Source organism: Arvicola amphibius, chromosome 12 (assembly GCF_903992535.2).
Source record: "Arvicola amphibius chromosome 12, mArvAmp1.2, whole genome shotgun sequence".
Taxonomy (NCBI): Eukaryota; Metazoa; Chordata; class Mammalia; order Rodentia; family Cricetidae; genus Arvicola; species Arvicola amphibius.
The window spans coordinates 92,154,083-92,179,845 of NC_052058.2; the positions used below are offsets into that span (position 1 = coordinate 92,154,083).

At 40.5% G+C, this 25,763-nt stretch overlaps 1 protein-coding gene across 3 annotated transcripts in view; it reads left to right on the forward strand.

The window, feature by feature from the left end:
• Zranb3 (zinc finger RANBP2-type containing 3) overlaps window positions 1-25,763 on the forward strand; it is a 161,311-nt gene that overhangs the window by 52,139 nt on the left and 83,409 nt on the right. For all 3 annotated transcript variants that reach the window (XM_038350128.1, XM_038350130.1, XM_038350129.1), the window contains exons 3-5: window positions 3,997-4,015; window positions 21,518-21,696; window positions 24,444-24,675. In XM_038350128.1, coding sequence (XP_038206056.1) covers window positions 3,997-4,015; window positions 21,518-21,696; window positions 24,444-24,675 — 430 coding nt within the window. The remainder of the gene's footprint in view (window positions 1-3,996; window positions 4,016-21,517; window positions 21,697-24,443; window positions 24,676-25,763) is intronic.

A 25,763-nucleotide genomic window follows, 5' to 3' on the forward strand; every position in this document is an offset into this window, starting at 1 on the left:
CAATCAAAATCTCCACCTCCTCCCCTCCTCCCACTTCCCCCACACACCCTTCCCCTTCCCCCTCCAATTATAAGAGAGGGCAGGGTACCCTGTCCTGTGGGAAGTCCAAGTCCCTCCCCTCTCCATCCAGGCCTAGGAAGGTGTGCATCCAAACAAACTAGGATCCCAAAAAGCCAGTACATGCAGTAGAGATAAGTCCCAGTGCCATTATCATTGTCTTCTTAGTCTGCCCCAACTGTCAGCCACATTCAGAGGGTCCAGTTTGATCCCATGCTTGTTCAGTCCCAGTCCAGCTGGATTTGGTGAACTCCCATTAGATCAGGCACACTGTCTCAGTGGGTGGACCAACCCCTCGTGGTCCTGACTTCCTTGCTCATATTCTCCCTCCTTCTGCTCTTCAACTGGACCTTGGGAGCTCAGTCTAGTGCTCCGATGTGTGTCTCTGTCTCTATCTCCATCTATTGCCAGACAAAGATTCTATGGTGAGATGCAAGATATTTATCAGTGTGACTATGGGACAAGGCCAGTTCAGGCACTCTCTCCTCCACTGCTCCGGGTCCTAGCTGGGATCATCCCTGTGGACTCCTGGGAACCTCTCCAGGGCCAAGCCTCTTGCCAACCCCAAAATGGCTCCCTCAATTAAGGTATCATCTCCTTCCCTGCTCTCATATCCGTCATTCCTCCATCTCAACCATCCCACTCCCCCAAGTTCTACCTAACCCTCCCCTTCTCCCCTCTCTCTCTCCCTCTTCTTCCCCCCTCATGCTCCCAACTTTTGCCTGGTGATATTGTCTGCTTCCAATTTCCAGGAGGATCTATATGTTTTTCTTTGGGTTCACCTTATTACTTAAGTTCTAGGATCAAGAACTATAGGCTCAATGTCCTTTGTTTATGGCTAGAATACACTAATGAGTGAGTACATACCATATTCATATATTTGGGTCTGGGTTTTCTCACTCAGGATAGTGTTTTCTATTTCCATCCATTTGCATGCAAAATTCAAGATGTCATTTTTTTTTACACTGAGTAGTACTCTAATGTGTATATGTGCCACACTTTCTTTATCCATTTTTCCATTGAGGGCCATCTAGGTTGTTTCCAGGTTCTGGCTATTACAAATAATGCTACTGTGAACATAGTTGAACAAATGCTTTTGTAGTATGATTGGGCATCTCTTGGGCCTTTGCACTTATAACCCCTGTTAAAGCACTACTCCTTTAGACTCCTTCATGACTCTTCCTCCCTTCATTCCCTGTTCTCTATTATGCCTCACTTGTTTTAGGTTTTAAAGAAGACATACTGCCACCTATCAAGTATTTTTTTTCTTCTAGTCACTGTACTTAAGAGGGAAGCATTAATCTAATAATCTTTATCAATAAAAAATTGGGAGTCAGATATCCAGGTATGAATCTGAAAGACCAAAGAACCAGGGAGCAGGTATGAATCTGAAAGATCGAAGAAGCAGGGAGCAGCCATTTGTCCCTTCCTACCTCTTCTGTTCCTCTGTCCCAAAAGGGTTGAGGTCCACTCTCAGCCCCACCCTACTACTTCCCGTCTCCTCTCTGTGTACAGTCCTCCAGACTTCTGTGGTTAGTTATGGTCCACTAGTGGCTGGCTCCACCCTCTGACTCCAAGCAAGCTTTATTGGTCAAAACACAACAAAAATATCACAAAATATAAGAAAAGACTAAAAAAAAAAAAAAAAAAAAAGGCTGAAGTTTACCATCTCCCCAGCACAGTCATTTCTACACAATAGACTCTGAGTAAATAATATACTCCTCAAGAGACATCTTTGATTAATTTCAGTAGGATTTTATTTCCTTATTTGAGACAAGTGCACTTAACCTGTATGTGCACTTGTAGAGATTATAGATTGACTTCAGCTATTTTTCTGTATTGTTTGATACCTTATTTTTGAGACAGGGTCTCTTTCTCAACCCAGAGTTTACCATTTTGGTTAGCTTGGCCAGCCAGTGAGCGCCCAAACATCTACCTGTCTCTACTTTTTTTCATGCTAGGATTAGTGAGCCAGATTTTTTGTGTATTTTATAGCCTGGACTCGGATCCTCACACCTGGATGATGAGCATCTCCCCAGCCTTTGGCTTAGATTTTAAAATTCATGAATCTATCTGGGAAAATGCTGTGTTACTTTTTAATTTTCTACTTTCTCTAAAAAGTGTAGTAAACCAATTTCTACTAAATTACTTGAATTTTACCTTTCCCTTAGCTGGGATTATTTTTGTCCTCATGGTGCACTTGCTGCCTGCATCTGGTCACGGATTATCCTGACAGTGCTTGCTGTGCTTTTTTTCCTCTATATTTCTTCTGCTTAGAATCTCAGTTTATGAGCCCAGTGCTCACTTCACACTGGATCAAATTTACTTCTAGAAATCGTTTTTTTTTTTTTTAATTTTTTTAAAAGATTTATTTATTATGTATACAACATTCCTTCCCTGTGTGCTTGCATGCCAGAAGAGGGCACCAGATCTCATTATAGATGGTTGTGAGCCACCATGTGGTTGCTGGAAATTGAACTCAGGACCTCTGGAAGAGCAGTCAGTGCTCTTAACCTCTGAGCCATCTCTCCAGCCCCTAGAAATCGGTTTTTTAAAACGAATACAGCAGATATAGGTTGGGGAGATAGCTCACTTGGTGGAGTGCTTACTGCACAAGCGTAAGGACCTGCGTTCTGATACCAGACCAGGGCATGTATGTCTGTAATCCTAGCCCTGGAGAGGTGGTGACAGGTGACTCCCCTGGCGCTTAGTAACCAGCTGGCCTGCCCAGGTCAGTGAGCTCCAGCTTCAGTGAGAAAACCTATCTCAAAATAGGAGGTTGGAGAGACCTTCCGTTTTGGCCTCTAGATGCCTGGAAACACATAGAAATCGCAAATGTGCATGGGCGTACAAACACACAAACACACACACACACACACACACACCCCTTCACTCCACATAAGATAAAGTTAGCAAAATAATAGAAATCAAATTCATCACAACAGTAGACTGAGCTATAGCACACATACTTAGATGCAGCACATAAAATCAGATCTCAGATTTGTGCCAAAATGTGGTTGCTAGTCAGTGTAGAGGCTAGTATTGTCAACTAGATACATCTAGAATAACCTGGAAAGAGTCTTTGTGAGTCTAGGTCAGGTTGGCCTGTGGACCTGACTGTGTGCTTTTGTTGTATTGCCTTCGTTAAAGTGAGAGGATCCGGCCTGTAAGTAGGCAGCATTGTTTCCTAATTTGGGGTCCTGGACTGTGAGAGGAAGGACTGGGTGTAGAAGCTGGCCGAGTAGGAAACATACATAGAGGAAGCTGGCCGAGTAGGAAACATACGTACGTTAATTACTTTCTGCTCTTGCCTGTGACCGAGATGTAGCTGTTCTGAGTTCTTGTCTCTGAGTTCTGTGCGGCGATGGACTGTACTAGAATTGTCAGGGTACTTTATTACAGAAACAAATAAAATCTTTCATTTTCTAGTTAATTAATTAATTGAGACTTGGTCTCACTATGTAGCTCTGGCTGTCCTGGAGCTCACTATGTAGACCAGGCTGGCCTTGAACTCAGAGGTCCACTTGCCTCTGCCTCCAGAGTTCTGGAGTTAAAGGTGTGCACCATCGCGCTGTTCTTTAATCCAGCCTTCTCAACTATAGGAACAGCCAGGCTTGTGGTTTAAGGATGGAGGCAGAATATTCTTCATAATCTCTTGCTATTTTGCTTGGTTCCTCAAGTGTCTTTATTTGCATGTCCCTCCATGGTGAGGAGTGGCAATAACGTACCTGAAGCACTGACACTCCCACATAGACAGACATAGCCCTGGAGTTGAAATCACCACTGTCCAGTGCTCTCATGCTGTTGCAGACACCTCTCTGGCATAAACCTTTAGCTTTTGTAAAGTGTGCTGTGGTGAGTTACTTAATCAGAACTCTGAATAGTCATCGCTTTGATGATTAGGAAATTAACTTGTTATTTTGTTTTTCTTTTTTCCAGGTGTATGGTGGCAGACGAAGTAAGTACTCTTGAGCCTTCTCTAAAACTAGTATTTACTGTCTTCTGTTTTCTGTATTGACAAAGTGTGTTCTGCAGTTCATTTTGGAATCTCCTGACCGCATTTTTTACATATATGTGCATATTTTATGTTTACATTTTGAGCTATTAAATTTTCAGCAGTGGACATTGGCCAATGCTTTGGAATCTCTGTTACGCTATAACACTATGGTTTCAGTGTCCTACATAATTCCCAGGTCCCACTACACAAACCTCAGCCATCAGTGATATAGCTAATGACTATATAATTTTTCCTTTTCTAAACCGTCATATAAATTGAATCAAATAAAGCTTTTTCAGACTGGTTTTACTCCCATAGTGATATATGTTTAAGAGCTGTACTAGTTACTTACTGTTGCTACAACGAAATACCAGGCTGAAGCAGCTCAGGGAAGGAGCGCTTCATACACTTTCTTTTGGCTCACAGTTTGCGGGTACAGTTCTTCATAGTGGGGAAGGCATGGCCGCAGGAGCTTGAGGCTGCTGGTCACATTGCATCTCCAGTCGGGGCAGACAGAGATGAGTGCTGGTGTTTCGTTCACTTTCTCCTTTTATTCAGTGTGGGACCCCAGGCCATAGAATGGTGCCGCCCATATTCAGGGTAGATCTTGCCACTTCAATTAACCTAATGTATAAAGTCCCTCATTTATAAATTTATAATCTGTAAACATGCTCAGTGGTCAGTTTCTTAGTTTGCTCTCTACTATTTCAAGTTGGTGAGTAATATTAACCACCATAAGACTCCTCCACACCTTTTTGTTTGCTGTGTTTTGTCTTTTTGAAACAGGGACTCACTGTGTAGCTTTGGCTGGCCCGGAACTTGATATTAGACCAGGCTGGTCTTGGACTCACAGAGATCCTCCCTCTGCCTCCAGAATGTTGAGGTTAAAGGCTTGCATCAATGCATTTGGCTTCTCCACGTTTTTAGCTTAGAGGTCTTTCTTTTCTTTTTTGTCACTGAGTACTTTTATTTTATAATATGGCTATACCACATTTTTTTTCTTTTTTTTTAAAAAAAGGCATCATTTTAACTTTTAAGTGTGTGTGTGTTTTTGTATGTGTTTGTGTGAGATGTCTATGTGCACATGAGTGCATTGCCTGTGGAGTCCAGAAGAGGGTGTCAGATTCCCTGGAGCTGGAGTTACAGGAAGTTGTGGGCCACCAGCAAACTGACTTCAAGTCACTTGGAAAAGCACTGCGCATTATTAACTACCGACCTATCTCTCCAGTCCTCCCCAGTTTTTTTTCTGTTCACCCCAGTGAAGCAACATCTTTGTTCTTCTAGGGTTTGAATATGGGTGTATCTCATATGGGTTATCCTGTGGGCATCAGTTTGTTCATGAGTTGAGCAGAAATCATGGAGTTTCTGTATTACATGGTGTATCTGTTTCCTATTGCTGGTATAATAAAGAATTATTAAATGGATATGTTTAAAGCCATATAATGTCAACATTTGGAGGTTAGAAGTGTCAGAGTGCTGGGGCTGTAGTTTGATGGTGAGGGTACAACCTGAGATAGGTGTCAGATTGTTGGGGCTGTAGTTTGATGGTTAGGGTACACAACCTGAGATAGGTGTCAGAGTGTTGGGGCTGTAGTTTAATGGTGAGGATACAGCCTGAGGTAGGTGTGAGATTGTTGGGGCTGTAGTTTGATGGTGAGGGTACAACTTGAGATAGGTGTCAGGCTGTAGTTTGATGATGAAGGTACAACCTGAAGTAGGTATCAGCCTGACTGATCTCTTGAGAGCTTCCATGAATAACCTATCTGTAAGGGCTGGCTGGCTGGCATTTCTTGGCTTGCAGATGTTATCATTTCATTTTCTCTCTCCATCTTCATAAGGTGTTTGTTCTCTCTGTGTATCTATTTGTCTTCTCTTACACAGATACTAATCATTTAGAATTAAGGACTTACCTCTGGGTGAAGTCATCTTAACTAATTACTGTATATCTGCGACAAATGTATTTCTAAATCGGGTCAAATTCTGTAGTTCTACGGCTAGGAATTCACCGTATTTGTTGAGTAGTACGACCCAGTTCAAATCAGAACCAGTAGTCAAAATTTTTTGGAATTGCCTTTTAATATTTTTGAATTTTTTCCATGATTTTTGTGTATTTCTGCTTCTTTCAGCACTGTACACAGAGTATAATATAAATTTTCTTATTAATTAGGGTTATCAGCTGTTGACATATGTGAGATGTCTTATTTAATCCCTTTGGCTGCTTTAAGATCCATGTCTGTTTCTTTCCGTCCTGTTTTCTTTCCAGTCCTAAGTGAGTTATTTGTGAGTCAAAATACCATGACTCTTTTATCTGTTATTGATATTCATCCTACACCCATTAATGATAAGCAGTATTAGAGTACATATATGAAGCCGTCCTGTCTGCTCAGTATTCCTGTTACTACTGAATTGTTTGAGATCTACATTTCATGGTGGTTGGTTGATTTGTTTTGTTTTCTGATATGGTCTCACTATGTAGCCCTGGCTATCCTGGAACTCACTCTGTAGACCAGGCTGACCTCAAACTCACAGAGATCTGCCTACCTCTGCTTCCTAGATACTGGATTAAAGGAGTGCACCATAGCTACATTTTAGTTTAGTTCATAACATATCATTACCTCAGAGCTTGACTTAGTTACCTTACTTTTTTTATCATAGCATTAACTCCTATCATTTATTATTTTTTATTTTTATTTATTTATTTGTTTTTTTTTTTTTTGACACAGGGTTTCTCTGTAGCTTTGTAGCCTATCTTGGAACTTACTCTGTAGACCAGGCTGGCCTCGAACTCACAGAGATCCATCTGCCTCTGCCACCAGAATGCTGGGATTAAAGGCGTGCGCCACCACCGCCCGTCCTTATTTCAATATTTTTATAACTTTTAAAATCTTACTAGTTTGTAACATAGTATAAATTTAATTTTGTAAAAAGTTTTCTGAGATTAGGTTCTCATGTATTCCAGGCTTGCCTTGAATTTAGTATTTAACTCAGATTCTCTTTGAAATCCCTCCCTTCTTCCTTTTCCTTCCCCCCTCGAGCCCTTCCTTCCTTTGTTCTTCCCTTTTTTTGTTTTTTTGAGACAGACTCACTCTGTAGCTGACATTGTCTCAGAACTCAGTATATGGCTCAGACTGGCTGAAAACCTGAATACTAAGATTCCTGGCATAAACCCATATACACCTATTACTTATTTATATGTATTATAATTGCTAATAATTTTCAAATAACATTTATTTGTTATGTAACATTTCTTATGTAACATTTTCTTTTGAAGTTCAGATGTATTTCTTTTGTTCTACTCAGCTGGTTCCCTAAAACCAGAGTCATTTTTTTTTATTGACACAGATAATATTTTATAAATCGCTACCATAGCTTTTGCTTCCCAGTCATTTATTTGGAAGTAATTTCACAGTTAAAGAAGAGTCCAAAAGACTTGATGACCTTATAATTTTGATATATCTTGTTTACTTTTATAGATCAAATTTGAATTAATTAAATAATAATTGATAGACTATGCACTTTTGAGCCAATTCTGCACTTAAGAATTGTTTAGGAAATTTGAAACTATTTTATTATTAATCCTACTAAAGAAGAGAGTGGTTATTTAATAATCTATTAGGTAATATTGGGGAAATAGTAGGGTGTTCCTCCCCAAGAAAAATATCAAAAACAAAATAGATTTTAAGATTCTTGGTGACTTGGCATTATAGGAGAAACTGCCTGTACCTGTCTAATACAGATATAATTTTTCTTTTTCTGTGATAAAATGTCCTGACCAAAAGCAATTTAGGGGAAAAAGCTGTTTATTTCAGCCCAGAGTTCCAGATTACAATGTCATAACAAACTCAGAGTGGAACGAGCTGGAATCACCGAGTTGTGCCCTTAGTGAAGGGCAGAGAGCCAAAAATACATACATTTCCTTTCCTTGTGTGTGTTCTGCTCCCATACAGTTCAGGATCACCTACCAAAGGAATGGTACCCTTTCCCCCAGTGGAACAGTCCATTCCATGCCAGTAAACAATCAGGCTTTCCCAGAGTAGAACCCTGTCCAGGTGATTCTAATTTGTGTTAAATTGACAATTAAAAACTAACCACCAAGGTAACCTATCTCTATTATACGTGTTCATAAAGAAAAAAAGCTATATTGTTTGAACCAAAAGAAATCTACTTTGATATGGAATGGTTTACTTTGAGACAAAAAAAAAAACTTTGCAAATATTCTCTAAAAGTATGAAATTTAATTTTAACAGGTATTTTTAAAGCATTGATTTTTCTCTTCCTTTTCCCTAAGTGTCCAGTTTTTGTTTGTTTTACCTAGGCCTTTTAAATGGCAAATTTTACTGTTCATAGTATTTCATAGCCTTGTCTTAGAGTGATGAAGTTGAGTTTACAGCCTGACTTCTTTGACAGTCTCGTTGCCAGTTTCAGCCTTGGCTTTCCCGACTTTCTTTATACCTTAGTCTTTACAAATATACCAAACTCACTGGGGTTTCGTTCTAGCCAGTTGTGACAGTTTTACAGCTGCTAAGGCTATCCTTAAGCACTTTATTTCCTTATTGCTTGCTTCTTTCATCTTTCTGGGTTTAAAAAATTTATTTTTTATTTGAGAATTTCATAGATGCATGCAATGAATGTATTTTGGTCATGCCCATCCACCACATACCTCCTCTGCCTCCTCCCACATAACCCACATTGAAACAGGGTCTCTCAGGAGACCTGGTCTTGCGTCCTGAGTGTTGGGGTTGCTGGCATGTACTGCCTTACCCAGTTTATGCAGTGCTGGGAATGGAACCCAGGGCCTGCTGCATGCTCGGCAAGCACTCTAACAGCTAAGCTACATCCCTAACCCCTTCTACCTTGTAACTGTTTAAGCAAATTGATTTTTAATTTTTTTGGGTTGGTTTGTTTTTTGGTTGGTTGGTTGGTTTATTGGGGCAAGGGGCAGGATCTCATTATGTAGATCAAGCTGGCCTTACACTCACAGCTTCTGCCTCCCAGTGCTGAGATTAAAGGTTTGTGCTACAACACACAGTTAATTCTTACTTTTCTTTCAATCATTTTCCTATAGTTGGAAGGGAGGGAGGGAGGGAGGGAGGGAGGGAGGGAGGGAGGGAGGGAAGGAAGGAAGGAAGGAAGGAAGGAAGGAAGGAAGGAAGGAAGGAAGGAAGGAAGGAAACTGTTCTAATTGTGTATCTGTACGTCAGGGTATGCACATTTGTGTGCAAGTCCCGGAGGCCAGAAAATATCAGATAACCCACTAAGCCCTCTCTCCAGCCATTTAACACTTTTTCTTTGATCAAGGCCCCCTTTTTCACTTGGGTGGTGGCAGGGTGTGTGTGTGTGTGTGTGTGTGTGTGTGTGTGTGTGTGTGTGAGTGATTGTGTGATGTTTTAAAAGGTCTTGATTCTGAATATGCATAACGAATCTTTGACATTTCTTAATCAAAAATTTCAAAACTTACCCAATTGAAATTTCAAGATCGATTGGGTTCTAGACTGATGGCTGTGCATCAGCACATGAGCTGACGGATGAGGCCAAGGACTTGTTCAGCTGCAGGCGTCCTAGCAGCCTTGAAAACAGTTTTCTCTCTAAACGTTTGGTTAATTTGCATTTGATTTGTTTTGAAAGCAAAAATAACATCCAATATTATTTATTTCATTCCACCATAATTGTGTCATTAAATATAACTGCAAAAATGATATCTTAAAAGACTGATCTGAGTTTCTTTTTATTGATTTTTATTTATTTTTTAATTTTTTATTTTATTGATATTTATTGAGCTCTACATTTTTCTCTGTTCCCCTCCCTGCCTCTCCCCTCCCCACTTCAATCCTCCCCCAAGATCCCCCATGCTCCCAATTTACTCAGGAGATCTTGTCTGTTTCTACTTTCTACTTCCCATGTAGATTAGATCTATGTAAGTCTCTCTTAGTGTCTGCATTGTTGTCTAAGTTCTCTGGGATTGTGGTTTCTAGGCTGGCTTTCTTTGATTTGTGTTTAAAAACCACCTATGAGTGAGTACATCTGATAATTGTTTTCCTGTGTCTGGGTTACCTCACTCAAAATGGTGTTTTCTAGTTCCATCCATTTTCCTGCAAAATTCAAGCTGTCGTTATTTTTTTCTGCTGTGTAGTACTCCATTGTGTAAATGTACCACATTTTCCTTATCCATTCTTTGATCTGGGGCATTTAGGTTGTTTCCAGGTTCTGGCTATGACAGATAATGCTGCCATGAACATAGTTGAGCACATGTCCTTGTGCCACAATTGAGCATCCTTTGGATATATACCCAAAAGTGGTATTGCTGGGTCTTGAGGAAGGTTGTTTCCTAATTTTCTGAGAAATCGCCACACTGATATCCAAAGGGGTTATACCAGCTTGCATTCCCACCAGCAATGCATGAGTGTTCCCTTTTCCCCACAACCTCTCCAGCATAAGTTGTCCACAGTGTTTTTGATGTTGGCCATTCTTACAGGTGTAAGATGGAATCTCAGAGTTGTTTTGATTTGCATTTATCTGATGATTAAGGATGTTGAACATTTCCTTAAATGTCTTTCAGCCATTTTAGATTACTCTGTTGAGAGTTCTCTGTTTAGGTCTGTACTCCATTTTTTTTTTATTGGATTATGTAATTTTTGGTGTTCAATTTCTTGAGTTCTTTGTATATTTTGGAGATCAGACCTCTGATGTGGGGTTAGTGAAGATCTTTTCCCATTCTGTAGGCTGTCGTTTTGTCTTGTTGACCGTGTCCTTTGCTTTACAGAAGCTTTTCAGTTTCAGGGGGTCCCATTTATTGATTGTTTCTCTCAGTGTCTGTGCTTCTGGGGTTATATTTAGGAAGTGAGACAGTTTTCTGTCTAGTGTTGGCTATCCTAGAATTTGCTCTGTAGACTAGGTTGGCCGTGAGTTCACAGAGATCCACCTACCTCTGCCCCTCAAGTCCTGGGATTAATAAAGGTGTATACCATAACTGCCTGACAATTTTTGAGCTTTTTACAATTTTAGGAATGAAAATTAAATTTTGTCAGTTGCCTGTTCAGCATTTAAGGAGAATCGTGTGGGAGCTGGAGAGCCAGCCTATACATTTCCCTCTTTCCCAGAGGACCCGAATTTGGTTCCTTGCATTCATATCCTGGCTCATACCCTCCTGCAACTCTGGTTCTAGGGCAGCAGTACTCACCCTGTGGGTCACAGCCCTTTTGGGGTCACATGTCAGATGTTTACATCATAGTTCATAACAGTATCAAATTACAGTTATGAAGTAACAACAAAATCTCTGTTGTTGTTGTTGTTCAAGACAGGGTTTCTCTATGTAACAGTCCTGGCTGTCCTGGAACTTGCCTTGTAGACCAGGCTGGCCTTGAACTCACAGAGATCCACCTGCCTCTGCCTCCCAAGTGTTGGGATTAAAGGTGTGTGTCACCACCATCTGACTTTTTTTTTTTGCAACAAAATAATTTTATGGTTGGTGTCACCACATGAGGAACTGTATTAACGGATCACAGCATTGAGAAGGCTGAAAAATACTGTTTTGGGGGATTTGATGCTCTCTTGTGGCCTCCGAAGGTACCTTCCCACTTGCAAACACACACACACACACACACACACACACACACACACACACTAAACATTCTTCCTTTTCACTACTAATATGATGTATTATAGTAATGGATTTTCTTGTGTTGAATAGTTCTTGATCTAGAACTCTTGGTCAGTGTCTTAGTTAGGATTTTATTGCTGTGAAGGGACACCATGACCATGACAACTCTTATAAAGGAAAACATTTAATTGGGGCTGGCTTAACAGTTTCAGGGGTGTAGTCCACTATTGTCATGGCAGAAAGAATGGCAGTGTGCAGGCAGACATGTGCTAGAGATGAATCTGAGAGTTCTATATCCTGATCCACAAGTAGTAAGGAAAGAACTGTGTGCCCCTGAGACTGGGCCTAAGCATCTGAGCCTTCAAACTGCCCTCACACTGACACACTTCCTCCAACAAGGCCACACTTCCTAATAGTGCCACTCCCTATGTTCCAATCATTCAAACACACAATGAGGGGCCATTCCTATTCAAACCCCCACAGGTAGGATTTTTTAAAAAATATTTTACTGAATTCTGTATTCTACTAGTCTACTTCAAGTGTTTTCCCAGTGCTTATAAACTGTTTTTACCAATGCCTACATACAGAGTTTATCTTTTTTGTTACTTTGCTTGTCTTAATATCAATATTACACTGTCTTGTAAAATATTTTTGAAAGAATTTGGAAACCTTTTCTCTGATCAGTGTCTGAAATAGCGTAATGTCCTTTCTTCTTGGCCATTCCTGATAGAACAGTACTTTTGTCCTTCCTCTGAGTAAAGCTCATGCTGTCTTCTAGTACTGTGTCTTTGTGCTTGTCCATCATTTATTTAGAAGGAACTTCACAATTACAGAAGAGCTGAGAAGAGATGAATAATTCTATCTTTCTGTCCGTATGTATGTATGCATTCATACCTACCTCAATCTCTTTATCTCTCTTTATCCCATTCTTATGCTGATAACTTTTTATCTCGTTTATAAAGGGAATCTAAACAAAGCTCCCTAGAAACTTTAGTTAGGAATGCCATCCCAAAAGCCTAGCATCTGACCACGCTGAGAAATAACTTCTCTTAAGACAGTTTTGCTCACAGACATTTACAAATGGCCTTTCTAGGAGGCTGGAGGGATAGTTCAGCAGTTAAAGCATTGACTACTTGCTCTTCTAGAGGACTCAGGCTGTATTCCCAGCACCCACATGGTAGCTCACACCTGTCTGTAACTCCAGTTCCAGGGGACACCCTCACGCAGACATACATGCAGGCAAAACACCGATGAACCGAAAAGTAGATTATTAAAAGAAAAAAAAGAGTAATTAAAATGCAAGTGCCTTTCTACAGCCTTCTCTGCTTTGGCACAGCCCAGCAGATCTCCTCTAAAGCCATTCTTTAGACTGTAGGCCTACTTGAGGCTGTTCAGCAACCCAGTGTGGTGCTTTTGGAGGGGGAGAGAGATAAATAGGTGTTTTCTTCTTCCCGTCCTGCTAACTCTGCACAGCCCTTGGCCTTTTTAATCAGTGAGTTCTCACTAAGAGAAGGCCTGACCCTGCCAAAGGGTAAGCCAGCCATCAGTAAAGTGCTCACAGATTTCCTGAAGTGTGACCTCAATGGCTCTTCAGTATTGAGGAAAAGAGAAGGGGCCTGAATGTATTCCCATGGGTCTGCACTACTGCAGGTCTTCTATGGCACACACCAAGTTCTAAGGACTGTAACTTTCACATATACCACCTGTAACTCCTAGTAGGAAAGAAAATTATAATTTAATTATTAAAAGGTAACTTCACAAAGACAGTTCTACTAAAACATATGCTCCTTAAAATAATAAATAATAGCCAGGTGGATGCGTGCCTTTAATACCAGCACTTAGGAGGCAGAGGCAGTTGGATCTCTGAGTTCAAGGCCAGTCTGGTCTATAGAGTGAGTTCTAGGACAGCCAGTGCTCTACAGAGAAAACCAGTCTCAAAATAAATAAATGAATGAATGAATGAATGAATGAATGAAAATAGATTTTAAATCTTACATTTCCCTATGTGGGTTTCCTTAGTTTAAATCTCTTAAAATTTTTAAACCTGCTTACTTAAAGTGGTTTCCCCAGGGAGCCTCTTCCAGAACAAATAGGACATCCGGTTTAAAAATAACTTCTCTCCCCCATTTCCACACCAAAAAGGTGCTAGCTGCTTTTAACTCTAAAACTTGAATTTCTTCCAAATTCAGAAGGTTCTCAGCTGGCATTATCTGTGCTTAAAAATTGTTATATAAAAGCAATCACAGCATAGAAAATTGAAATTAAAATTCCATATTAAGATCATTGTTAATTATTTTTTTAATTTTAATAGAAAACCTGAAATTATTCTTCCAAACTAAATGATGACTATTTTGAAAACATTGATAAAATGTACTATTAACATTCATATATTCTATTTAATTCTTATGTAGACATCTGTTCTATGATTGAGTCAACTTTAGTTCTTAATAGTGATTCATTCTTAAGGGATTCCACTTTAACAAACTGAAATTTGGTTAAAACCAGGGCTTTGAGTTCCCTATTGAGTGTAGTATTTCATATACCAAAATTAAGTGGTGTGTTACTGCTTTAATTGTTATGCTGTTTTAAATTCTCCTCAACATACTGACTTCTAAGTCCATGATTTTAAACATTTGTATCTAACAGCAATAAAACATAGCCATAGGCAGTCATCTTCCCGTTAGCAAATGTTTCTCTAGAACAAATTTGCCTTGTCATGGAGATGGGACTTGACTTTGAAACCCAGGCTGGCTTTGAAATTGCAAGGTAGTCCAGGATGTTTTCAAACCCAGAGCCTTCCTGCTTCAGCCTGCACCTCTCTGCCAGCTACCTCAATTTTATCCTTAAAATATTAAGACAAATATTTTGCTCTCTAGCTGGATCTTCCTCAGTATTAAAACCTGTTAGACTTGAGTTCCCTGTTTCCACTTCACGTGGCTTGAAGCTGTGTGGTAACTGGCCATACTGCCTTGCTGGACGTAAAGCTTTGCACTGCCCATTTAGAACTGCAAACACCTTCCTCGTCTCCAGGTTGTCAACTCCAGGGAATGTATGGTCGCTTGTCTTTCCCTAAAGCATCCATTCACTCTTGCTATCAAATAATACTGTGGCAATGGCGATGAACTTTCTGTGTAGCTTAGCATGCCCTTGAACTCCCGCTCCTGCAGCCTCTACCTCATAAATGTGTATTACAGGCTTTCTCCACCATGCCCAGTTTATTGGACAGTATTGAACCTAGTGCTTCATCTAGACAAGTACTCTGCCCACTGAGTATTTTTATATATAATTTTTAATAAATTCTTTGAGAATGTCATTCAGTATACTTTGATTATATTCAGCCCCTCTCCCCCAAGTCCTACCTTATCTATCCTCACCCACCCAACTTCTAGCCTTTTTCCTTGACTCGTATTTCTGCTGCCCAAATCATTTGGGGTGTGGAGCCTGCCCTGAAGCATCAGCTATCAATCTCCAATCCTTCCTCAGCCTGGGCAAACCCACCTGCTCTCCCATGCTGGAACTTGGCTTGAATTTGCACAGATCTTGTGCGTGCTTATAAATGCCACTGCAGTGCTGTGCTCAAACTTTCACTGTCGTCAGCTACCCCTCTTCCACCTCTCCTCTTCCTCAAGGGCCCCTGAGCCTTTGGGGAGGGCTATGATATAGATGTCCCATTTAGGGCCAAGCACTCCTAAGACTTTCAGTTTCTGTCCACTCACCATTTGTGAATCTCTCTGTTAATCGCTATTTAATGCAAAAAGAAGCTTTTCTTTGAACAGTGGGTCCCAGTTTAAAAAAGAAGAAGCTTCTCTGCTCACGGGCTGACAGATGCACCTCTCTATGAATATAGTGCTAAGTCATTAGGAGTTGGTTTAATACTATGTCCTTTTAGAAGAATAATAGTAATAGGTTCTCCCTTGGGGTCTATAGCTTATCTAACTCCAGGTTCCTAGATCCCATATTAGTCCCAAATATAAGTTCCATCTGGTGTTTGGTTGCTTCTGTGACATTTGTGCCGTTACTATTCTGCGGACTGCATCTTGCCAGGCATGGTTGTAGCGTGGAGTGCTCCTCTTTCCACCTTTGTATCACTGCATTGTCTCCTCTTCCTTGAGAGCGCCTCCCCGTTGTCCTTTATAGATTCCTGCCCTTTTTATTCAGATGAAACACACATGTCTAAAGATCCAAAGTTGGCATCCACATATAAGAGAAAACATATGGTGTTTGGCTTTTCTGCCTGGGTTATAAAAATGGAATGTTATTTGGCAATTAAGAAAATGATGCCGGGCGGTGGTGGCGCACACCTTTAATCCCAGCACTGGGGAGGCAGAGGCAGGCGGATTTCCGTGAGTTCGAGGCCAGCTTGGTCTACAAGAGCTAGTTCCAGGACAGGTTCCAAAGCTACAGAGAAACCCTGTCTCGAAAAACCAAAAAAAAAAAGGCAAGATCTCCTGAGTAAATTGGGAACCTGGGGACCTTGGGGGAGGATTGAAGTGGGGAGGGGAGAGGTAGGGAAGGGAACAGAGAAAAATGTAGAGCTCAATAAATATCAATTAAAAAAAGGAAAAAAAAAAGAAAAATGAAGTTGTAAAATTCACAGGTAAGTGAATGAAGCTGGAAACAATTATCCTAGTGAGATAACCAATATTCCTGTTAAAGAAAAAACTCATAGAGGGCTGGAGAGATGGCTCAGTGGTTAAGAGCACTGGTTGCTCTTCCAGAGGATCTAAGTTCAATTCCTAGCACCCACATGGCAGCTCATAACTGCCTGTAACTCCAGTTCCAGGGGATCTGATACCCTCACACATGCAGGCAAATGCCGATGCACATAAAATTAAATAAAAACAAAACTAAAATCATATAAAGAAAAACACATAACCAAGGTTTCTATAATAAACTTGATAAAGATCCTATTTTCTCTTTTCTTTAATCTCACTCAGCATTTGAAACTTATTCTTTTATGTTTCTATCTTTTTTTCTTTTGAATAGTCTGTCACACAAAGCCAAAGTCTATTAGTCTTTTTCTTCGGACTTGTTTATTATAGTAATTTCGTCTTTGTAAATATAAGGAACGTTGTGGTGTATTTTTTTTTAATCACTACATTTATTGATTTAATGATTAATCCACTTTTGACACTCAAATAGAGCAGAGAAACCTCCAATACTCAGATGAAACACAACGTGGAGACTGAGGTGAAACTTGATAAACAATAGGTCCCACGTTCACTAACAAATACAATGTAATATTTAGGTGAATCACTTTTAAGACAATATTTTTTCCTGTTTTACTTTTACCAACTTCCTGTAATGTACTATGACCAGTCCAAATCCCCATCACCCTCTCCCATCCCTCCACACTCCTGCATCTTCCTAACTCACCCCACCCCTGCTCTCATGTTTGTTTGGTGTATTTAGGACTTGTACAGGTAACCACAGCTTCTGTTGCCCATGTCTACAGCAGTCACATCATGTCCAGAAGGCAGGGTTTCAGAGCACTTTTCCCCATCCTTCTGTCCTTACAATATGTCACCAGCTCTTCTACAATATCTCCTGGTCCCTGGGAGGGATAATATAGATATGCCTTTTAAGGTCATGTACTCAATCTAAGACATAATTTTTAGCAAAAATAAGCAAGAAGATTCAGTCATAGCTCTTATTTTCTTTTTTATCTATTATGACTTTATTAACCCATCTTGAGATATTACTTCCTCTTCCAAAGAAGAGAAAAATGGGGTTGCTAACAAAGCCACAATAGACTAATAGGGAAAACAAAAAGTATTTTTCTCAGACACAAGCAGAGATCATTATCTAGGGAGAAACATAATTTGTCCAGTTCATTCTCTGTGTCTCTTCCAAAGTAAGAAAAGATTGACTTTTGGGATCCAAAGATGGCATTTAGAATTCAGTTCATGTCCTGCTACCAAAGAAAGTCTTGGAAACACACAAAATCGGTTTCCAAGGCATGTTCCATTCAGAAGGTAGTAATAGAGGTTCCTGGAAGAGACAAGCTTTTCCTGACCCAATAAATTTGGAAAATTCAGTAATAATGTCATTATTTGTGAGAGTCAAAATATTACCCTATTAAGGTCTGAAAAGTCCTTTTGCCAAGAAAATTGTTTCATATCATTCAGCCTGGTTTTTCCTCAAGAAAAAATTGACAGCGAAGGGCTAGTTTTATGTAATCCCTATAAACAGTATACTCCCAAATCTGTATGCCCACCATGTCAAGAAGTTTACCTCCTTGCTGAATGAGCTGAGCTTTGGCATGATAAGAGTTTCTGAAGTCTTGTCTTTCACCTATGTAACAGCCCGGGTAGCCTGTGTTCTGTCAACCCAAGAACAGCCAAGATCTTATTACAGAGTTGAGCTGGTGCAATCATTCTGCTAGCCAAGTCGTTGCATAAAAATATCAATCTCTGTGGCTTTTAAACATCAGATAGTCCCTGTTGAAAAGTTCTAAAAACTGAGCAGTCTAAGATCAAGGTGCCCACAGATTTACTGTCTGGACGGATGCAGTTCTTTCTCATATACAATGTCTTTCCACTCATCTGTATCCCTGTGCAGTTGTAGGAAGCTATGTAAATCCTATGCTAATAGGGAAGCTAAACTATCCCTATGCTAATCTCCCCCATTTCTCCTAAAGCCAACTGTCCATTTAGAAAGGCTCCACTCTCAAGGTCAGATCACCTCCCAGAGGCTCCAACTCCTAGTACCACAGCAATGGGGAGTAGGCTTTAATGCGTAGTCTGAGGGAGAACACAAGGAACCTGCTATACTGCGTGGTTAAGAACTGTGAAAATAGGAGATGTATATCTGCCTAAAGTCACAGGTTTATGGTTATGCTGCTTTTAAGCTGGATTTTAATTCTAAGTCTTTCTGGTTTTAGACACCATGCTTTTAGCCTCTGAAGAGTACAGAGAGAAGTTTTAGGAAACCATCACAAGGAGGGATATGTATATATATATATATATATATATATATATATATATATATATATAAATAATAGTTTGAATGTAATTTGACTGCCAGAAGATACGACTTTGTTGGAGTAGGTATGGTCTTGGAGGAACTGTGTCACTGTGGGGGTAGATTTTGGGGTTTCCTAAGGTCAGAATACCACCCAGTATCTCAGTCAACTTCCTGTTGCCTCCAAGATGTAGGACGCTCAACTACCTCTCCAGTACCCAGTACAATGTTTGCCTACAAACCGCCATGCTCCCCGCCATGATGACAATGGACTAAAACTCTGTAACTATAAGTGAACCATGTTTTCCTTTAAAATAGTTGCAGTGCTCCTGTTCTGGAGATATTTATCAGTTTGTCTCTCAGCCTGCCAACCCCATGTCTCATGAAGTGACATAGGGATGCATAGATTATATAGCTCTAGGAGAAAGTAGAAGACAGATATGTTAAAAATTGTGACTCTATGGCTGGCCCTTTTGGATGCTGTGTATGCTCTGACCCCTCAGAGGAGAGACAGAGTAATCTGAAGTAGGAAGAAGGCTCTCAGGAACACCTTCACAGAGGATGTACTGACATTTGAACTACATGAGCAAACGAAGTCTCTGGAAGTCAAAGGGATGAGGCGCTGACTGTATAAAAGGGTTGCTATGTGGATGAGAAGGCGGAAGGTTTAGTGAGAAATGGTAAGATCAATGAACACTAAGTCAGTCAGCAAATGAGGTGGGAGCCTGGCCAGCATCGTTTCCCTTCCCACAATCTCTACAAGGTAAACGAGACCTTCTGCTCACAGGTCTAACTGTAGCTCTTTATAATCATCGGGAAATATGGTTATATATTGTCTTAGTTAGGTCTGCTATTGCTGTGACGTTGTGGTGTAATTTACCTACATGGGTAAAAAGGTGAATTAACATTTTTTTTATGTGTTCCATTTTTTAAATTTTTTTCTTTTTTTCTTTTCTTTTCTTTTTTTTTTTTTTTTTTTTTTTTTGACAGGATTTTTCAGTAGCTTTGGATCCTGTCCTGGAACTAGCTCTTGTAGACCAGGCTGGCCTTGAACTCACAGAAATCCACCTGCCTCTGCCTCCTGAGTGCTGGAATTAAAGGTGTGTGCCACCACCGCCCAGCTCCGTTTTTAAATTTTTAATTATTATGTGTTAGGGTAGAATAGTTAAAGGAGAAACAAAAATATATGTTACACATTTATTATCTTTAATATACATCTAATGTAGTCAAACTACTGTCTTACTGTAAGAAGCTTAAATAACAATTCCTGCCTAAAGGCTTTAGGATTACATAGAAATAAAATAAATTAAAATTTTACTTCCAGAGGCAGGCAGATCTCTGTGAGTTCAAGGCCAGCCTGGTTTACAGAGTGAGTTCCAGGACTGGCTCCATAGCTACTGAGAAACCCTGGCTCGAAAAACCAACATTCTTAGGAATGTTGAATTCTGCTTTCATACCTGTTCAAGCCCCAGCCAAATCCCTTAGGTTGAGAGAACAAACACAAGACTATCTTAAGAAAACAGATGCATTGCCCATACCAGTCCTGCTTCGGAAGATATGCCCAAATAGAATGAAGTTTCCACTTGGTGGCCATGAAACACAGAGACTATCTGTGAGTGGCCACTGCAGTTACTGGCCAGACTTTTCTGAGCACTAGCTCTGTCCAGGCCTGCTAGCATTAAAAAAGTCTCCAAGTGCTGCTTCGCTTCCTCAGTGACCAGTTTGTCCTCAACATAGTATGTGTGACCTGTGTGTGTGCACTTTTGTATACATGGAAGCCAAAGGAAGATGTCTAGTGTCCTGCTATACCGCTGTCTGTCTTTGAGACAGGTCTCTCTCTGATCCCGATTCATCCCACTTATTTGATTAGGCTCACTGGCTGGCAAGCTCCCAGGACCTATCTCTCCATCTCTGCCCCTCAGCACTGGGACTACAGACACATGCAGACATGCCTGGGTTTTTTGCATGGGTGCTGGGAATTCAAACTCAGTTCTGCTTACATAGCAAGTGCTTTTGTGCACTGAACCATCTCTTCAGCCCGTTTGACTGTGTTTATTGAACTGTCCATGACTTCTGACAATGTGTGCAGCCATATCATTGCTCTGAAATCAAGGTGCTGTTTCACTGATGCCTTCCCCGCCACTGTCTGTGCTTACTGTTTTGCCTTTTCCACGGTAACATGCCAACAGTATCATAGAAAGCAGTAATTTGCTTCTTTTTTAAAAATCAGGGCACGGGTTGCTGGAGGTTGAGCCCAGTACCTTCCACTTGATCTGTGCTGAGCCACAGCCACCCCGGCACATTTTACTCCCTTTCATCAGTGAACATTTGACTAGAATGCTCCAGGTGAAAGACATTTGAATTGTCTTTAGTTTCCGACTATTGTGGAGAAGACCTCTTTAAAAGTTCATTTAGGAGTTTCCTTTTCCATGGAAACAGCTTAGAAAGGGCTGGTGGGACTAGCATAGAGATGGTCAAAGGAAAAAGATACCACAGACCTGAAATCTCATCCTAATTTTGTATCAGTTAGCTGTGGTTTAAATAACTCCAACTCTATCTTACTGTTTCTTTGGAAAACATGTATGACTCACAGTTGTTTTACTTTAAATAACATGGTCTTCTGCTCGGCAGGTAATACATTTATTGTTCTGTTCTCAAAAAGGAGAAACTACAGACGAAATCGGTATAATGTTTATATCTTTAATTATAATCACAAAAGATTTTTAAAATAGTATAATATCTTTAATGACTCTTCAAGTTCCTAGCAATCTTGAACTTTTTATTAACTATATATTCCAATTGCTATAATAAAATTCTTGATTTAACACTTTTTAGTATTTAGTAATTTCTTTCAGGATATAGGCTTTATTTGTAACATATAATTTAAAATTTTTTTTATTCAGATGGGGCTAGGGAAGACAATCCAGGCAATTGCAGTTGCTTACTTCTACAAAGAGGAGTGGCCTCTGCTGATAGTCGTCCCTTCATCTCTGAGGTACCCTTGGACAGAAGAACTAGAAAAATGGATCCCAGAACTAGAGCCACAGGAGATCAATATCATCATGAACAAAACTGACATTGGGTAAGAAGAACTTACTTGTCTTGAAGAAAAAGTATGGCCAGATGTGTTGGTGGCACACACCTTTGATCCCAGCATTCTGGAGGCCGAGGCAGGCAGATCTCTGTAAATTCAAGGCCAGCCTGGTCTACAGGACAAGTTCCAGAACAAGTACACAGGGAAGCCCTGTGTTAGAAGGAAAAAAAGAAAAAGGACGGGATGACACAAATTACCACTTTCTGGGCTTTAAAAATAACACCTGTACCAGAAATAAGTCTCTGTTAGCTCTTAGATCCTTCCTGGTAATGTTGTTCTGAACTGTGTCATCTCACACTGTGACTATAAATAGTATCTGTGGGGAACTTCAGCTTGCATGGAGACAGCGTAGATGTAGAATGTTTTACCTCTTTTAACCGTGAGCCCTAACTCATTACCATTTATATATATGAATCCAAGAAAAATTAGGCCCTATTTGCATTACTATAATAAAATGTAGGCACTTCTTGTTAATTGGTTACTTCTCCAGAAAAACTGCATAAAATTGAAAAGATACAAATTTAGAGAATGTTAAATGTTTAAGGCTTTCTTATCTTAATTTAAATGTCTATATTGACATTTTCTTAAAATCTATTTTTTGACATCTTTTTTGGCATTGGGTCATCTGCTTCTCATTATTATTTAGGAGAACACACTCCTGTGGTGCCTAGTGGTACTGGCCTTTGTTTATACACTATCTGGGTGTGGTAGCTAGGACTGCAACTCTAGGAGTGTACATTTTTGGAAGATGTTAACCAAGGTCATAAAAATTACTTGGTGAGCCGGGCGATGGTGGCGCACGCCTTTAATCCCAGCACTCAGGAGGCAGAGGCAGGCGGATTTCTGTGAGTTTGAGACCGGCCTGGTCTACAAGTGCGGCGAACCCCCCTGGCCAGCAGGGAAGAACAACCACCGAGTTGAGGATTCTTCTCAAATCACGCTTTATTGGAGCCTCTTGGTTGTAGGGGAGAGCTGAAAGCGAGGGGCCCCGAGCACCAACCGGCAGCTGCTTATATAGGGAGAGTGGACACGGGTCATGCCTGTGGGAGGTTCTGTCTAGAGCCTTGCCTAATATGGAGTTGTTTACTCGGCACTGCAGGGGCTCAGCGCCATCTTGTGATGGTGGCCGGCAAATCGGCTCCCTGCATACAAGAGCTAGTTCCAGGACAGGCTCCAAAGCCACAGAGAAACCCTGTCTCGAAAAACCAAAAAAAAAAAAAAAAAAAAAAAAAAAAAAAAAAAAAAAAAAAAAAAAAAAAAAAAAATTACTTGGTGTCTTCTAGATCCTTAAAGAAGTAGTTTTGGATCTGTACCAACCTATGTCTGTATATGTTTGCTGCATAAAGAGATTACTCCTAGTGCCAGCTGTTGCTGAACTATCATCACCCACTCCTATGTCAGACTAGAGGCCACCAAGATGGCTAAAGTGACCTCTAATACTTTTATCTGGTGGCTATTATTCCTCACAGTATACCCTAGTGGCTCGTAATACTAAGCCCATACTTTTCTTCTGCAGGCTCTTCTGCTATCTGAGCACATGGAGGAGATCATAGTTCTCTGTGTTAATTAGATGTGTCCAGACCTTCAAATGCTACTCACAAGTTAGGAGCTCTCACTATTTCTGTGGGTCTAGGGGGTAGGGGATGGCTGTGAGAGTAAACACTTGTAATCCTCAGCCTCAGTGTAAGTGGTGTATGGGCATGGTGGCCTGCCTTCACACTAGAGAGGTAGACAAGGAATCTGACCGAGAAACTGGGCTAGCATGTTTGCCTGCCAGTAATCCCAGTCCTTGAGTTGTGGAGAAAAGACATGGAGCCCCAGGGCAAGCTGGCTAGCTTGACTAGCCAAACTGGAGAGCTCTGAGTTCAACAAGATACCTTGGATATTGAATCACTGGAGAGTGATGGAGGAGAATGCTTCATATAAACCTCTGGCATCCATTATATTAAGAAGCACATTCCTTCACACTCACACATGCCTACATGCATACAAGCACACATGCACAGAATAAGAAAGAGGCAGGTTAAGTCCTGTATTGTTAGTGATAATAGAGAATGAAAAAGTGGTACATTTCAGTGTTCATGAGCTTGTCTCATTACTTTATTCTACACTAGGAGCAAAGTACTATGTGTATAAAGATGAGTTACACACATTTCCTGTCCTCACTGGTCTCATATATAGTAAGAAAATGTGTATAGGAATAAATTCATAATAGAAATTAAAGACATTTGCAGATGTGTATCATAGAGAGCAAAGGCTCAGAGGGTCACTTTATTTTAGCTCTGTGACCCTCTGTGTAAGGGAAGGGTCCTTTTTCGAGCTTGTTCCATCACCACAGCACCACAGTGCCTGAGGTCTGTGTTAGATGAGATGGGAAACACCAGGAATGTGCAGTGGGCGGCTCTGTTAGGTGCTGTTCTGACAAAATACCAACAGCACCCAGGCCGACAAATGAATGCATGTAAGAAAACATTGTCATAAAGTCTTGTCCTAGTAAAATGTGGCTTTCTAGTTATCAAAATCTTCCAAAAACCACTTGACCAGAATTCTAAGTCTTGGCTTAACGTATTGGAGAAATGTAAAATCTGAACTATGTGAATAGCTGAGGTTCAGAAGTAGGACCGTTTCTTATCCCCACTCCCCCACCCTCCCCCCTGGCCAAGAGTGTTGTTTTGCTTGTGATAGATTCATTGCTGAGATAGATATTTTTTAAGCAGGCAATTTTTCTTTTCTAGGAGAATATCAACCAGCAGAGTGACCATTCTAGGCTATGGTCTCCTAACCACAGACGCAGAGACTTTGATAGGTGCACTGAACAGCCAGAACTTCAGAGTCGTGATAGTGGATGAATCACACTACATGAAGTCCAGAACTGCTGCCCGCAGCAAGATTCTCCTGCCGCTGGTGCAGAAAGCCCAGCGAGCCATTCTTCTTACGGGAACCCCAGCTCTAGGAAGGCCTGAGGAGGTACTAAGATTTCTGTACTTTAAGTGTAATAGGAAAACTGATTCTGTCTTCTGTTTGGAAAGTTTTAGTTTCAAGTTAGATGCTTCAAATGCCAAAATAGGAGACTGGGACTTCCCAGGGCACTATTAATGATTAAACACTATTTTTCTTATAACTGGGTTTTACAAACCTATTTATTGGTAAGTCTTAGCCTTACTTACAAGTAGATATAAAATAGTTTCCCCTTTATGATAACGTTTCTTTTTCTCTCTTTTTTTCTCTTTGCTTTTTAAAATTACTTTTGGTTTTGTTGTTTGTTTGTTCTGACCCCAGGTCTTATTCTGTAGCTCTGACTGGCTTGATTGTGCTGTGTAGTAGACCACTCATGGTGATCGGCCTCCCTGTTGCTAGGATTCCGGGTGTGCACTGCCACGCCCAATTATAAAATCTTTTATTTAGTGTGTATTTTCAAGACTGACCACATGTTTCTGGGGCTTTTTTGTTACTTTATCTAGTTTATGTAAAAAAGTCTTAGAGGTGAATTTTACTGTATATGTGTGTGTATGTAGCTCTCCACCTTCCTTTTGGAGATGGGCTCTCACACTAAGCCTGGAGTGCCATAATTTTGCTGGGCCAGCTGGTCAGTGAGCTCCAGATATCTGTGTCTACCCACTGCAGACCTTGTCTATAGCTCTTTATCCCCTCTAGCAACTACACTTCAAAATGTGGGAACAAGCTAGGGCACACTGCGGGCCGGGTGAGGTATCTAGTTAGATTAGGCCATGGTCAGAGTGTCTTCTTAAGTCTCCCTTGGTGCCTTCTGAACATTTTGTCTGAGGAATCTAATTTACTGGAAAACATATTGACTAAGGTTTCTGTCCCGCCCACTCCTGCAGTCGTTAAGTCCCAAAGAATCACACTTCCTCCAACAAGTACAGATCTACTCCAACAAGGCCACCCTCCTAACAATGCTACTCTGTGTGGGCCAAGCATTCAAACACCCTAGTCTATGGGGGCCCATATCTATTCAAACCACCACATTTATTTCCTCCAAATTTTTCTCTTCCTCAATTTCTTTAAGAGATTTATGCATTTTTCTTTTAAGGTCA